We start from the raw sequence: 12,793 nt of genomic DNA on the forward strand, positions 1-12,793 counted from the left end.
ATATGGAACTAAGCTTTAGGAGCTTTCCATCTTTACTCTCCTCCCTGTTACATTGCAGGGATCGGAGATCGACTATTTTTGACTGTCAAAACGTCTGTATCTGCAAACTCAGACGTGTAAGTACCAATTTTTTATATTGAAAGTATTAGCACATGATTGGTTTGATGTGAAGGTAATAAGTGACGTAACGATTGAGTCTTCCTAGCAGAACTTACGATCAAATTTTCATTTCCAGGCAGCACTTTTCTGACCTTCTTTTTCCTTGGTTTTTAGTTCTCGTGTGCTCGTTTAAAAAAAAAAAAATGTTATGTAGGTAACAATATTTAACAATGTAGCCTATATATTTTTTTCATTTGATTGGTTCAACCACCACCCGCCCGAATTTAATTAAAATATAATTTTTCGTCACGTCATCCGCCCGATCCGCGGTTTATCTGCGGAGTCCACAGCTGTAACCGCCAACCGCGCATCTATAGTGCTGAGCGCTCTGGCGCTGTTGTATTGTGGCTGCCGTCGCATCATCCAAGTGGATGCTGCACACTGGTGTTGGTTGAGGAGAGATTCCCTTAAAGGAACATGCCGACTTTTTGGGACTTTAGCCAATTCACTGTATCCCCCAGAGTTAGATAAGTCCATACATACCCTTTTCATCTCCGTGCGTGCTGTAACTCTGTCTGAGGCACCCACCACTAGCCTAGCTTAGCACAAAGACTGGAGGTAAACTACTCCAGCTAGCATACTGCTCCCAATAAGTGACAAAATAATGCCAACATTTTCCTATTTACATGTAGTGATTTGTATAGTCACAGCGTGTACAAATAACAAGGTCACATGAGACACAGCCATCTTCTAACCGAATACATGCTGGGAACTATATTCTCAGAAGGCGAAGCACTGCTACTTCTGCGGAGTGATTTACTCCAACTCTGAGTGAGCTCTCTGCTCCTCACCACAGGGCTTCTCTGGTGCTGTGAGTAAATCACTCCGCCCAAGTAGCAGCGCTTCGTCTTCTGAGAATATAGTTCCCAGTATGTATACGGTTAGAAGATGGCTGTGTCTCATGTGACCTTGTTATTTGTACATGCTGTGACTACACACATCACAACATGTAAATAGGAAAATGTTGGCGTTATTTTGTCACTTATTGGGAGCAGTATGCTAGCTGGAGCCGTTTACCTCCAGTCTTTGTGCTAAGCTAGGCTAGCGGTGGGTGTGTCAGACAGAGTTACGGCATGCACGGAGATGAAAAGGGTATGTATGGACTTATCTAACTCTGGGGGATACGGTGAATAAGCTAAAGTCCCAAAAAGTCGGTGTGTTCTTTTAAATGATTGTAAAGCGCTTTGGGTGTACAGTAGTGCATATGAAAGCGCTATATGAATGCCGCATTCATTCATTCATTCAACTGAAGGGGTCAAGAGTGGTTCTATGTGTTTCTGTCCTTCAAAAACTTGCATGGTGGCTGAAGTGGGATACAATGGCCCAGGGACTTTGTCGTATCAATCCATTGGTTTTTAATGACAACATTTCTGATAACTGGAAGAAGTTTGAAAAGGAATGGCACATGTAGGCCTGTCAGATAAATCAAAGAAGGTACAAGCCTACACTTTGTTAAACCCATCCGGTCCTGAAGCGGTTGATAAATCTGAAACATTTGTCTATGCGGGCGGGGAAGATTGTGAGGATCCAGAGGTACTTCTAACTAAATTCTCTGAATTGTACTTATCTGCAAAAAAAAAAAAAAAAAAAAAAAAGCAAAAAAACACATGTTTTGCTGTTTAAATGAGAAAAAAACTTCACGCAGGTATTATTAGAGATCACACAGTATACATTTGTTTTGCATAAAAAGGTGCTTCCCAATATCACACCCTCATCTCTTACATCTACTTCCTGGTCAGATTAGTATTGCTTTTATTGCCTTTGTGCTGGAGCTCATAATGAATTTGAAAGCCACACAGGAAACAAGAGGAGAGAAAATTGTCTTTGATATCAGATGGAAAGGAGCTGCAAGCACAAAGCTGTCTGATAGATGAAAAAGATCAGAGGAACAGGGTAGCATAGATGCTTTCAGGGAACACCCCCACTCTGTCATTTGAATATTACAAAATTATGTCATATTACTGGATACAGCTTTTTAATTTAAATTTTGACATTCAAGTATTGAACCTGAACCTGTTTCAAGGTTTGGGCTCTCGAGCCACCAAACACATTTGTCGTGCAAATGAGCGACCAGAACACATTAAAAGTTTTCTGTTTTCGGTTGAAACGGTATCGTGTAAGTGGCCCCTAAGTTAATAATTAATGATCTTTGCAATGGATGTGAATCAGTCACAAAATTACATTAGCTGGACAATAACTTTATTCTAAAGCTGCTGTAAAGCCAAAACAATCTCTGTTACTTTGATTTCCTATTATCACTTTAAAGCTGCTTTGAAACAATCTATGTTAAAAGCACTATATAAATGAAGGTGACTTGACTTGACTTATTACATTGCCCTATTGCATGCCAGAGCTGACCATCACACCACATAATTTAAAATATGATGTGACTGAGTCTGTTAGCTTTTGTTGTTCTTTGCAAATAATTATAATTGACTGCAAAAGTTAGTTAAACAATATTATATTGCTGTTGTACTTAATATCACCACAGCCACAGGTGATCAAAGCTATTTATTAAGTTCAGAATTAATTTTGTGTGACACTTTTGAAATACTTGATTCTGAGTGGTCACTTGTGGTGTTCAGTGATCAGATATTTACTAATATTCTGTAACAGTAACAACTATATATCATACTGCTCATGATGTGGGTAACTGAAATAATCTTGCATTTCAGTTATCAACTGTGTGGACAATAACCTCAGAGGACTTCAGTATTAATATTATTGTATCACTTGTTGCTCAGTACAGTATGTTGATTGTTTTGTAATGGACGTTTTTTCTTAGATGAAGTTTTAAGATAATATTCAGGAAAGATAATAACGAAAATAGTTCCAAAAGAAGCCAAAGAATCAAGCTTTTCTTATCACCAAGAGACAAACAGATTGAAACAGAATTGTAAGTAAAAATACAGCAATTTATCCTCGCTCATAGCGTTATACTCTTCCACTCTGTGGCACTTATGTTCTCTTGGTTGGTTTCTTATTATAGGACTCGTAATATAAAAGAACTTCAACTGAATCTCAGATCTTCTGGTTTTTACAATCCCCTTAAGCTTATGACGTTTTTGGAAAATGCAGCACAGTACGGTCTCACCTCTCATCTCTCGGGTTCTCATATGTTTACTACTGAAATGTAGTCCTTTGGTTTCATTGTTATACTTACGGTCTGTATTGAATCCCTGCCTTTTCATTTACAGATATTTTGCTTTCTTTCTCTCTGTTAGGTACGTCTTGTTGCTCTTCATTCTATTCTTCATCCCAGGTGTGGTGATGATCATTTCCTACGGTCTTATATCCAGAGAACTTTACAGAGGGATTCAGTTTGAACTGGAGCAGAAGAAAGACTCTAGTGGTATGAATCTTTTTTTTTTATTCTTCTTTGTAAAAGCCCTCACACCACAATTTCATTAAGCCCTTGAAGCCCTGAGTAGTCTGAAGCATACATGTTCACCTTGATGAACCACCTGGAAAACTTCTAAAAGATTGCACTTGTTTAGCCACCAGTCATTTTCCATTTAACAAATGTTTTTCTGCTAGCACTTGAATCCAATTTAAACTTATCCTTTGGATGTTACCTGTGACTTGGATTTCCAGTAGTGAGCCAGTGAAGCCAAAATTTAAACAACTCTAATTCGGTATTGTTTACTGGCTATGGTGTTTACTGGATTCATGTGTGCCAAACAGCCAGTCAAAAGTTTTGTCATGTCATCATTTTAGACCTTTCTTTTTTAGAAACCTTTTGGAATTGTTATTTTTTTATTTTTGCATGATGTAACTGCTACGAGTTAGGTGGCTTGCTTTCTTTGGCATTCTCAAAGGCTCAACAGACTATTGCCTTCTCTTCCCATTTTGTGTTAGAGGCTGCTTGACCCAAATGTCCCATGGCGAGGACTAAATGCACTAAGGTCATGCTGAGTACCTCCCTGTGTGTTAAGGTTATTTGTGCACTGATGTGCTGGAAGTTCTTTCAGAGAGAAGCTTTAGACAACTTCAGTGAGGTGGAAAGGGGTACTTCTGAGGGCATTGCAGTTAAAGACCTCCACAGGTATCTTTTATTAGAAGTGTCCCTCAAAAAGTAGGCTACTATTTGTACCATTGCTGGGATCAAATAAATGAGGCTGGAAAAAAACGAGAGTGAATACTGAAGTTAATATTTGGGGTATTTGGGTATTGGGTTAATATTCAGAGTAGGGACGTGCAGAACAAGATCTTTACATATTTAAACAGGCTACTGTTTATAAAGGTTGTTATTTTCCTTACTTTGTTAATCCCTTGTATCAGGTCCATGCAGAGTGTTACAAGATACTTATATAAATTAACCTTCCCATCCTCGTAATGTTATTGTGCCCTGCAAAACCCACATTATGCCATCTACATTAAACCTTGGTGACACTAGACTTTTCTGAAGCTCTTGCTCTAATGCTCTAGGACTTCTGTGTTTAGTAAATATAGTAATACTTTCAAAACCTTTTAAATACACCATATACTCAATACTTTCTTGCAGCACTGCTAATATGCAGCTTTAAAGTTTGTGTTCTTTGAATTCAACCCAGAGGTCAATCTGTGGCATTTAAATCCTCTGTTAGTTACAGGTCTTCTCATTATACAGATTCAAAAGTTAGAGTTCAGCAACCTTTGAATGCAGAGGATTGTGAAATGTCTTCTGCATTTCTTCCAGTCTCTCCATTTACTTTCATTCATGGGCATGAATGGAAGTCAATGGAGTGCAGATTGCTTGTGTTAAACAGAAATAACATACATTTTCTTTTAAAAACGGAATAGAGTGAATGTACACCTTCTTAATTTCTTCACTTCTTTTAATTACAGGCGTAAGGAATGGGTTGAATGGTGTAATGTCTCCTGGCCATGATGAGAGTGATGGATGTTACATCCAGGTCCCAAAGAAGCCCTCTGCTATAGAACTTTCTGCCCTGACCACCTCAGCAACCGTCAAGACAGACCGTCCACGGAGCAACACCTCAGAGGCTAAGCTCATTGCTAAGAAGCGAGTGATACGAATGCTGATCATTATAGTTGCCATGTTCTTCGTATGCTGGATGCCTCTGTACTCAGCCAACACCTGGAAGGCTTTTGACCAAAAGTCAGCCCAGCGCACTCTTTCCGGAGCTCCTATCTCCTTCATTCAGCTGCTGTCCTATACCTCAGCCTGCGTCAACCCTATTATCTACTGCTTCATGAACACCCGCTTCCGCAAGGCTCTCATTGTCACCTTTGGGTGTTGCAGGCGGCCGTGCCACAACCGGAGGAAGAGGAGGGAAGGTGACGATGAGATCACTGGGGTCACAGGGGCATCCATAACAAAGTTCAGTTATACCACCATTAGCACGGTAGGACAGTGTTAGCATTAGCATTGCAGGTGTCTCCAGTTTGATCCATGAGCTGTGTGCTTGTGACATTTACTGCTTGTTTAGGAGTTTAGATCACCAAATGTGTTCTTCATTTTCATGGTGTCAGTGTTCATTTTTATTTGGAAAAAATACCTAATTTGTCTGTTCTTTCTGGCCAAAGTCGGTGTGTCTCTCTATGGTTATGACTTCAACTTTTAGCATTGTGATACAATCAAAAGGTGCGGTACATGGGATGTGCAAAGATGTAGCTTTATTTTAATTGTGTAAAATCTTATCATGCATGGGATTTGTTAGTAGGGAAATACCATAGAAATATTCTTGTATCTTTGATGTTATGGAACCAAATACTGCATGTAGCATGATCAAACTATAGAGTACTGGTAGATAGCTGCTTTCTGGCTACAAAATGGTACAGTCTATTTTGAGTGTTTGTGATGTCTGTATTTTTGGTTCACTGTTTTGTTAGTTGTATAATAGAATCTTTGTCTTAATGAGTTTTGCTTAAATGACCCCACTGAGAGTCCTTCTATTGTATATTCTGATAATAACAGCATAATATGGTTTTGTAGGAGACAATGTTTAATCTGTGCTCCTTCTTTTTTGATGCACATCTCTTACAAGTTATCCTTCATGAAGATGTATCAGGTGGACAAGACAATTCAGTCATCAACGGAATAACGGTCTCTTGGAAATCTTCATCCCAGCTGATGTTATTAAATGGTCAATAAGCTACATGACCAACGCTATCTCATGACCAATTCGTACAAATGAGTAAAAGGTGTATAATTCTTACGACCTCACCCGTACGAATTCGTACGATTTGCCTAAACCCACGTGATGGGTACACTAAAATCCAACAGTGATTCTAACTAACACTTTTTTGTTAACTTTACTTAATGTCTTAACTTAATTGTAAAAATCTAGTAATCTGTACTATTCACATACTATGCTTTGTTTACTCAGAAAACCCAAGTTAAGATTAATTGATTGGTTTGAGTGTGGTTTTTGAGGCAGGAAAATTCTTAATGGACTTTTCACTCATTTCCTCCACTTCTGCAGTTATTTTTCTCTGTTTGCATTCAATTTCCCAAAGTCATCTTGAATGTTGAATTGTCAATACAACAACAACAACAACAAAAAAAAAAAAAAAAAAAAAAAAAAATATATATAAGCTGACTTCATAAATTGATGTTGATTTTCCTAAAATGTTCTTTGTCACCATTATGGCGATTAGTGATCCCTTTGGTTGGGCACTTGGAACTTAGGCTAATTTATACTATTGTAATTATCTTCCCATTGATGCAGCAATGCAACAAGAAATCAGTTATTTGGTTTCAAAGGAAGAAAAGTAATATATATATATATATATATATATATATATATATATATATATATATATATATATATATATTTAGTGCTGCACGATCGCAATCGCGATGTAAATCTGCAATCGCAATCGCAATGTCAAGCCTACGCGATTATATGACGCAAAATGCTGCGATTCTATATAGACCCCTTTTGCGCTGTAAGCCCGTCTATTGGTCCAATGGAGGTTTTCCAATAACACGGGGAACTCTGCGCGTGACTGTCTTTCCTTTTACGCAACACAACAAGATTAAATGTATTATATTTTCTCACATGCAATAGCTCGTTTCATCTGACTCCATAAATGAAAAGGTTTTAATGATATCTGTGCATCATTAAACGTGAACGAATATCTGATTATTCTTTTAACTCTGATTATAGTTTACCCATTTAGATTAGGAAACTATATCGCTTAGCAGTCCTTCGGATGCACGACACAATCTCGCCAGTCTGATTTCTCAAAACAGAGGTAATTGGCTAAATCTCTGAGATTTGCCGTATTCACACGTACAAAATAACAGACACTTACATAGCCCCCTTGAATGCCACCTCAGGAACTTAATTAAATTGTTTCACTTTAGTAGAGGTCATGACCACCATAAAAGACGTTAGTCGATCAACTTACTTTTCTTAAAATGGCTTTAGTTTAGTCAAGCCCGTGGTATAACCACGTACACGTATCTAAAGGAACATTTAAATGAGAACAGAGGTAATGGAACGCACCCGAATCCAGGTTGATCAAATAGCATTCGCTGATTCTGGACGGAAATAACTCGCTCCCCTCATTCAAGTACACTTGAATCTGATAATCAAGTATTAGTCGTCACTAATGTCTAGCGCAGGCTTGTGGAAATATACGGATCCTATAATCTATAAGAGTGAAAACAATCTCAGAGTCAGTCAGAATAAAATCAAACGTTTACAATTTTACGTTTACACACGTATCCCACCAGTGGACCGGGCCGTTGCTATGCAGCTGTGCCCTAACACCACTTGGAGGAGCCAGTCGCAGGCAAGCCCCCCCGCCGAGATGGATCGGGCCATCCACTCCACTACAGTGAGAGCACCCGATGCCCATGTCTTGCGAGTGGAGACCTACTGGCGAAGGACGCGACAGAGCCGGTCCCTCCAGCCGATATGAGGTGAAGGCACTACAGTCCCTACTTCATTGTCCCCAAGAAAGATGGTGGGTTCAAAATGCTCACGCAGAAACGCATTTTCGAATGCATCCGTCCTTCAATCTTTATTAAATTGGTGTTGCTCTAATTGATTTCCTCCTTATTGCTGAAGCTGATGAGACTCCTGGGATATTCGGCTTCTTGCCTGGCCCAAACGAAGCCTCTTTGAATATATGAAAGGCAAGCTAAGCTCTTGTTTGTGCTGAAATTAATTTATTCAGTGGTTCATGCTAAACATGAAAGCTGGATCTGCACAGCAATACCAAGTGCTTTAAAATTCAGCATCAAAAGGATTGTAGAGATGTGTATGTGCTTATACTTGGTTTATCGTGTTATCACTGGATTGTGGGAATGCTTGTATGACCATATTTTCCCCAAGTTTTTTTTTTTCTTTCTTTTTCTTGAAAATTGTATTTGAATGTGCGGCAACTATAGATGCTGGTGGGCAAATATGTTGTATGCACCCCCTCAATGTCAAATATGAATAGGAGGAGAACATTTGGCATCTATCTCAAAATAACTGCTTTCAACAGATCAATCTTTATTCATAAACAAATTTATTTTGTATAAAAGTCGAAGAACATTTGATGCGAACCCAAAAAAGCTGCATCTATCTTATATAATCTCTTGAATATGAAAACAAAACAAACAACAAATCCATTTATCTTAACCCTTGTGCACTGTTTGGGGTCTTTTTGACCCACATTTCTAACTTTCATTCATTAATTTGACATGGTTTAGTGTAAGATTTTTGCCCATCTTTTGGAAAATGCAGTTTTAAAAGTAACAAATTATCACTTTAACCAGTAGATGGCTGCAGAACTCCACTATTTGCCTAACTGAAAGACATCTTTTCACAAGTTTTTCCAGTTGTATTCATATCTACATATTATGAAATTACAATTATAACAATAAAAGTTACTATTTGTCAAAGTTAAGTTTTTTTTTTTGTACTATTAAAAAAAAATCAGTTTTTCAATAGTTATATTATGATTAGAATCAAATGAATTTCATCAATGGACAAAATTCATCCTCAAAATCAGAAACAACACAGAACACACATAGACAGAAATGAAGTGGCACACTTTAAATTTGTAGAATTATATGAAAAACAGATGTTTGAAATAAATGATAAACTCTAAAGACTCTGGGCCCTATCTTGCACCCAGCGCAATTGACTTTGTACACCGACGCATGTATCATTCCTATTTTGCACCCGACGCACAGCGGACTTTACCCTCCACAGACGCACATCGATAAATTATGGAATGAACTTGCGCTCCCGGGGGCGGTTCAGCGAAAAGAGGAGGCGTGTTCCGGCGCAAACGTTCCCTGGTGCTATTTTGCAGTTCCAGAAAAGAATTCTGCCACAGACCAGGAAAAACCTAGTCTAAAGTCAGTGACGCGTTCAGATGCTATTGTAAGGGCGCATGCTTGGCCATAATGTAGCGTGTGCACAATGCGCATACACGTTGGTTCTCTCATCTACACAGATGCAGCAGTTGACATTTTTGCAAACCATACATAATTACAAGGAAAAATATTCCACACGAGGGAAATCATTGTGGTGTCCATGAAGATGTGAAAAAATAGGCATAAATCTAGCTTACACATTTACCCAAATTATTATACGCCTGTTTACCGAAGCTAATTTTGGTGGGTTTCTCCCATCCCCATAGAATGTCACTTCTCTGTCTTTTACGGCCCTGACGAGAATGTCAGTCTCCTCGGCTGTGAACCATTCCTGGTGTGCAGCTGGCAAATCCACTGTTATAATAGCAATCCGCCATGGAACAAGCGCGCCTGCTCTTAAAGGGAATGTGAGATGACGCTCTGATTGGTTTATCTCACATTACGCCCAAACCACAACTATGAGTAATGTAGCTACTTCAGACCAATCCATTTTAGATTTGTGTCAGGCGCAAGAGTCATTTATCTCGTCGGTATAATAGCAACAGCGCCCGAGATCCGCCCACAAAGTTACTTCCATTTCGCATTTGATACTTGCGTTTCAGATCGTTAAAATTGGGCCCTCTAACTTTTCTCTTTGTAACATCCTGATCAGGTTTGATTCTAATCATAATGTAACATTATTGAAAAACAGATTTTTTTTTTCCAATACAAAAACTGCTAAACTTTGACAAAAAGTAACTTTTATTGTTATAATTGTGATTTCATAATATGTAGATATTAATCTAACTGGAAAAACTAAAATCTTACACTAAACCATGTCAAATTATTCATGTTATCCCCATGAATGAAATTTAGAAATGTGGGTCTTTTATTAGGTGAATTTTACATAATAAACTGTTTTTATTGTATTTTATAAAAACCTATTTAAAAATATATATTTTTAATTTATTTATATACATTTTGTGGAGTAAAAATGGCAAAATCCAGAGTAAAAACATTAATAAACTGAGTAAAATGACATTTGTTTAAAAAAAAAAAAAAAAAAAAAAAAAAAAAAAAGGCCTATATATATATATATATTCTTTTTTTTTGGTTTTTGTTACAAAATTACACTTTGTTGCCTGGGGTCTCTGAGACCCCAAACAGCACGACTGTAAACCGCAAACGGACAGCGCACAAGGGTTAAAGTGGTGGAACATAGTGCAGCCATACCAGGGCATTGTGTATCAAAAAGTTAAATGAAAATAAATAAATACAAATAAATAGAATGAAGAAAAAATTATATCTATATAACAAACAAAAAACAAATAACAAAATGGCAAATAATAAAAATAACAGTGCATACAGACAATTTATGAAGAGTAGAGATGTAATTTAAATGGTTATGTTTATGCACTAAACAAGACCAATAACCTTAATTTATTAACCTATTAACACAGTATACCAAATTTTACCATGATACTGTATTAACTTAAAAGGCACTTGCCCACCGGCAACTATAGTTGTCGCTTGGACTTTTGACTAAGTATACAAAAAACTATAGATCTCTTGTAAGATTTGTTTTGTTTGGATGATTCTAGAGACCTTCATGATTATGTAGATATATATATGTCAACAAAAAATACTTATTAGTAACATGAAAATGTAAACTTTCTTTGGGAGGGTTTGCCTTCGCCATGCTTCCTGGAAGTAGGGGGTAGGAAGTTGACAGCCTCATGTGACAGGAAGGAAGTGAATACCTTTTTTTTCTTCTTGAAATCCTTTATTTGGTTGTTTGCTTGCATGTCACTGAGACATAAAACATGGATAACATCTAGAAAAATATTTTAAAAAGGAAAATGACAACTATACACTGCGGCAACTATAGGGTGCCGATGGGTTTAATAAACTCCCAATTACTGCTTATTAACAGTTAGTAAAGTAGTTGTTCAGTTTAGGTTTTGGGTAGGAATTGGGTAGGATTAAGGGATGTAAAATATGATCATGCAGAATATGGCATTAATATGTTATTTATAAGTACTAATAATTAACCAATATCCTAGTAATATGCATGATAATAAGAAACTTAATAGGGAGAATTTGGACTCTAAACTAAAGTGTTACCATAAAGTTTAGAAACCACAGAAACAACTAATTAGAAACAACTTTATAATAATTTGTTAAGCCATTACAAATAGGCTATATTATAAATATAAGTAGGCTTTTGATTATTTCTGAGTAACAATAGATCAACCAGAAAAAAAGTTTAACATGTACTCTACAAATATAAATTGAACTTTATTTCTAACAATATATCAGTGAGAATAGATAAAAATGATATGACAAAATGCAGCCTGTATAGACGTATGCCCAGGTGGCAAATGAGAGGTCCAAAACACAACTGAGTGTTTTTGCAGGCCTATTTAAAATGGTTGTTGTTTTTTAAAATGGTTTTGTGAATGACACACTTGCTCGAAAATCTTGCTTGGCAGAGCGCAAGAGAATAGGTAGAAGAAAAGAGCTGTACAACGGGCACTTGCACCCTCCATTAGAATTAGAATTAGAATCTTTCTTCCCTCCTCCTCATGTACACAAGGATAACTCTGAGGGTCAGAACTAGAATTCATAGCTTCATAATTTGTTTATGTGCCCCCAGGATACAGTGAGCAAATACTTCAGTGCATACACACCCTCCCTCCTTACCTCTTCCATTTCTGTCTTTTTCTTTCTTTATTATCACTCCCTACTTGCAATTTTTCTTTTCATTGATCAATTTTTCCTATCTCTCCATTCCTTCTAAAGGACCACCTGGGTATGTGGCAGACCTATATCAAACAAAAAACCTGGTGATAAACAGAAAGTGTTATTTCTCACTCAGACACACAACCTGTCTGCTAAGCAGCTGCTGTTATTTCTCTTGTTGTCAGTGTCAGTTTGTTGAAAAGCTACAGTTGAACTAGTTCGTCTTGCCGGTTTTTGTTGGGGTAGATGACTGATAACATAAGTCTGGCCATTTATTTCAAACCATGCCAACAGAGGATATGATATGGATCCTGTTTCCAAGACAACCATTCATAGATTCAAGAATGGCTTGATTAGGACCGAACGAAACAATAAGTAACAAATAGAACCTGGTTGAAATGAAAGCTACCTGAATAAATAAATAACAGCAAAACAAACAATTACTTTGGAATAGTTTTAGATAATCAGACAACAAATAACAAAGAACTGCATTCAGAAATTCATCTGTTATCCCAGTCAAGCTTGACATGGAGTATTCGGCTAGTCTAATGAAAGTGTCACTTTTGATGTTTGGCAGGTTAAACAGGA

The 12,793-nt window shown here is 37.3% G+C and overlaps 1 protein-coding gene across 1 annotated transcript in view; it reads left to right on the top strand.

Moving 5' to 3' along the window:
• The window catches only part of cckbra (cholecystokinin B receptor a), a 169,114-nt gene extending 162,451 nt beyond the window's left edge, over positions 1-6,663 (top strand). Inside the window, exons 4-5 of the mRNA XM_079851878.1 lie at positions 3,384-3,511; positions 4,987-6,663. Coding sequence (XP_079708004.1) covers positions 3,384-3,511; positions 4,987-5,522 — 664 coding nt within the window. The 3' untranslated portion in view covers positions 5,523-6,663. The remainder of the gene's footprint in view (positions 1-3,383; positions 3,512-4,986) is intronic.
• The last annotated feature ends 6,130 nt before the right edge of the window (positions 6,664-12,793 follow it).

This window comes from Squalius cephalus, assembly GCF_949319135.1.
Source record: "Squalius cephalus genome assembly, chromosome: 2".
Taxonomy (NCBI): Eukaryota; Metazoa; Chordata; class Actinopteri; order Cypriniformes; family Leuciscidae; genus Squalius; species Squalius cephalus.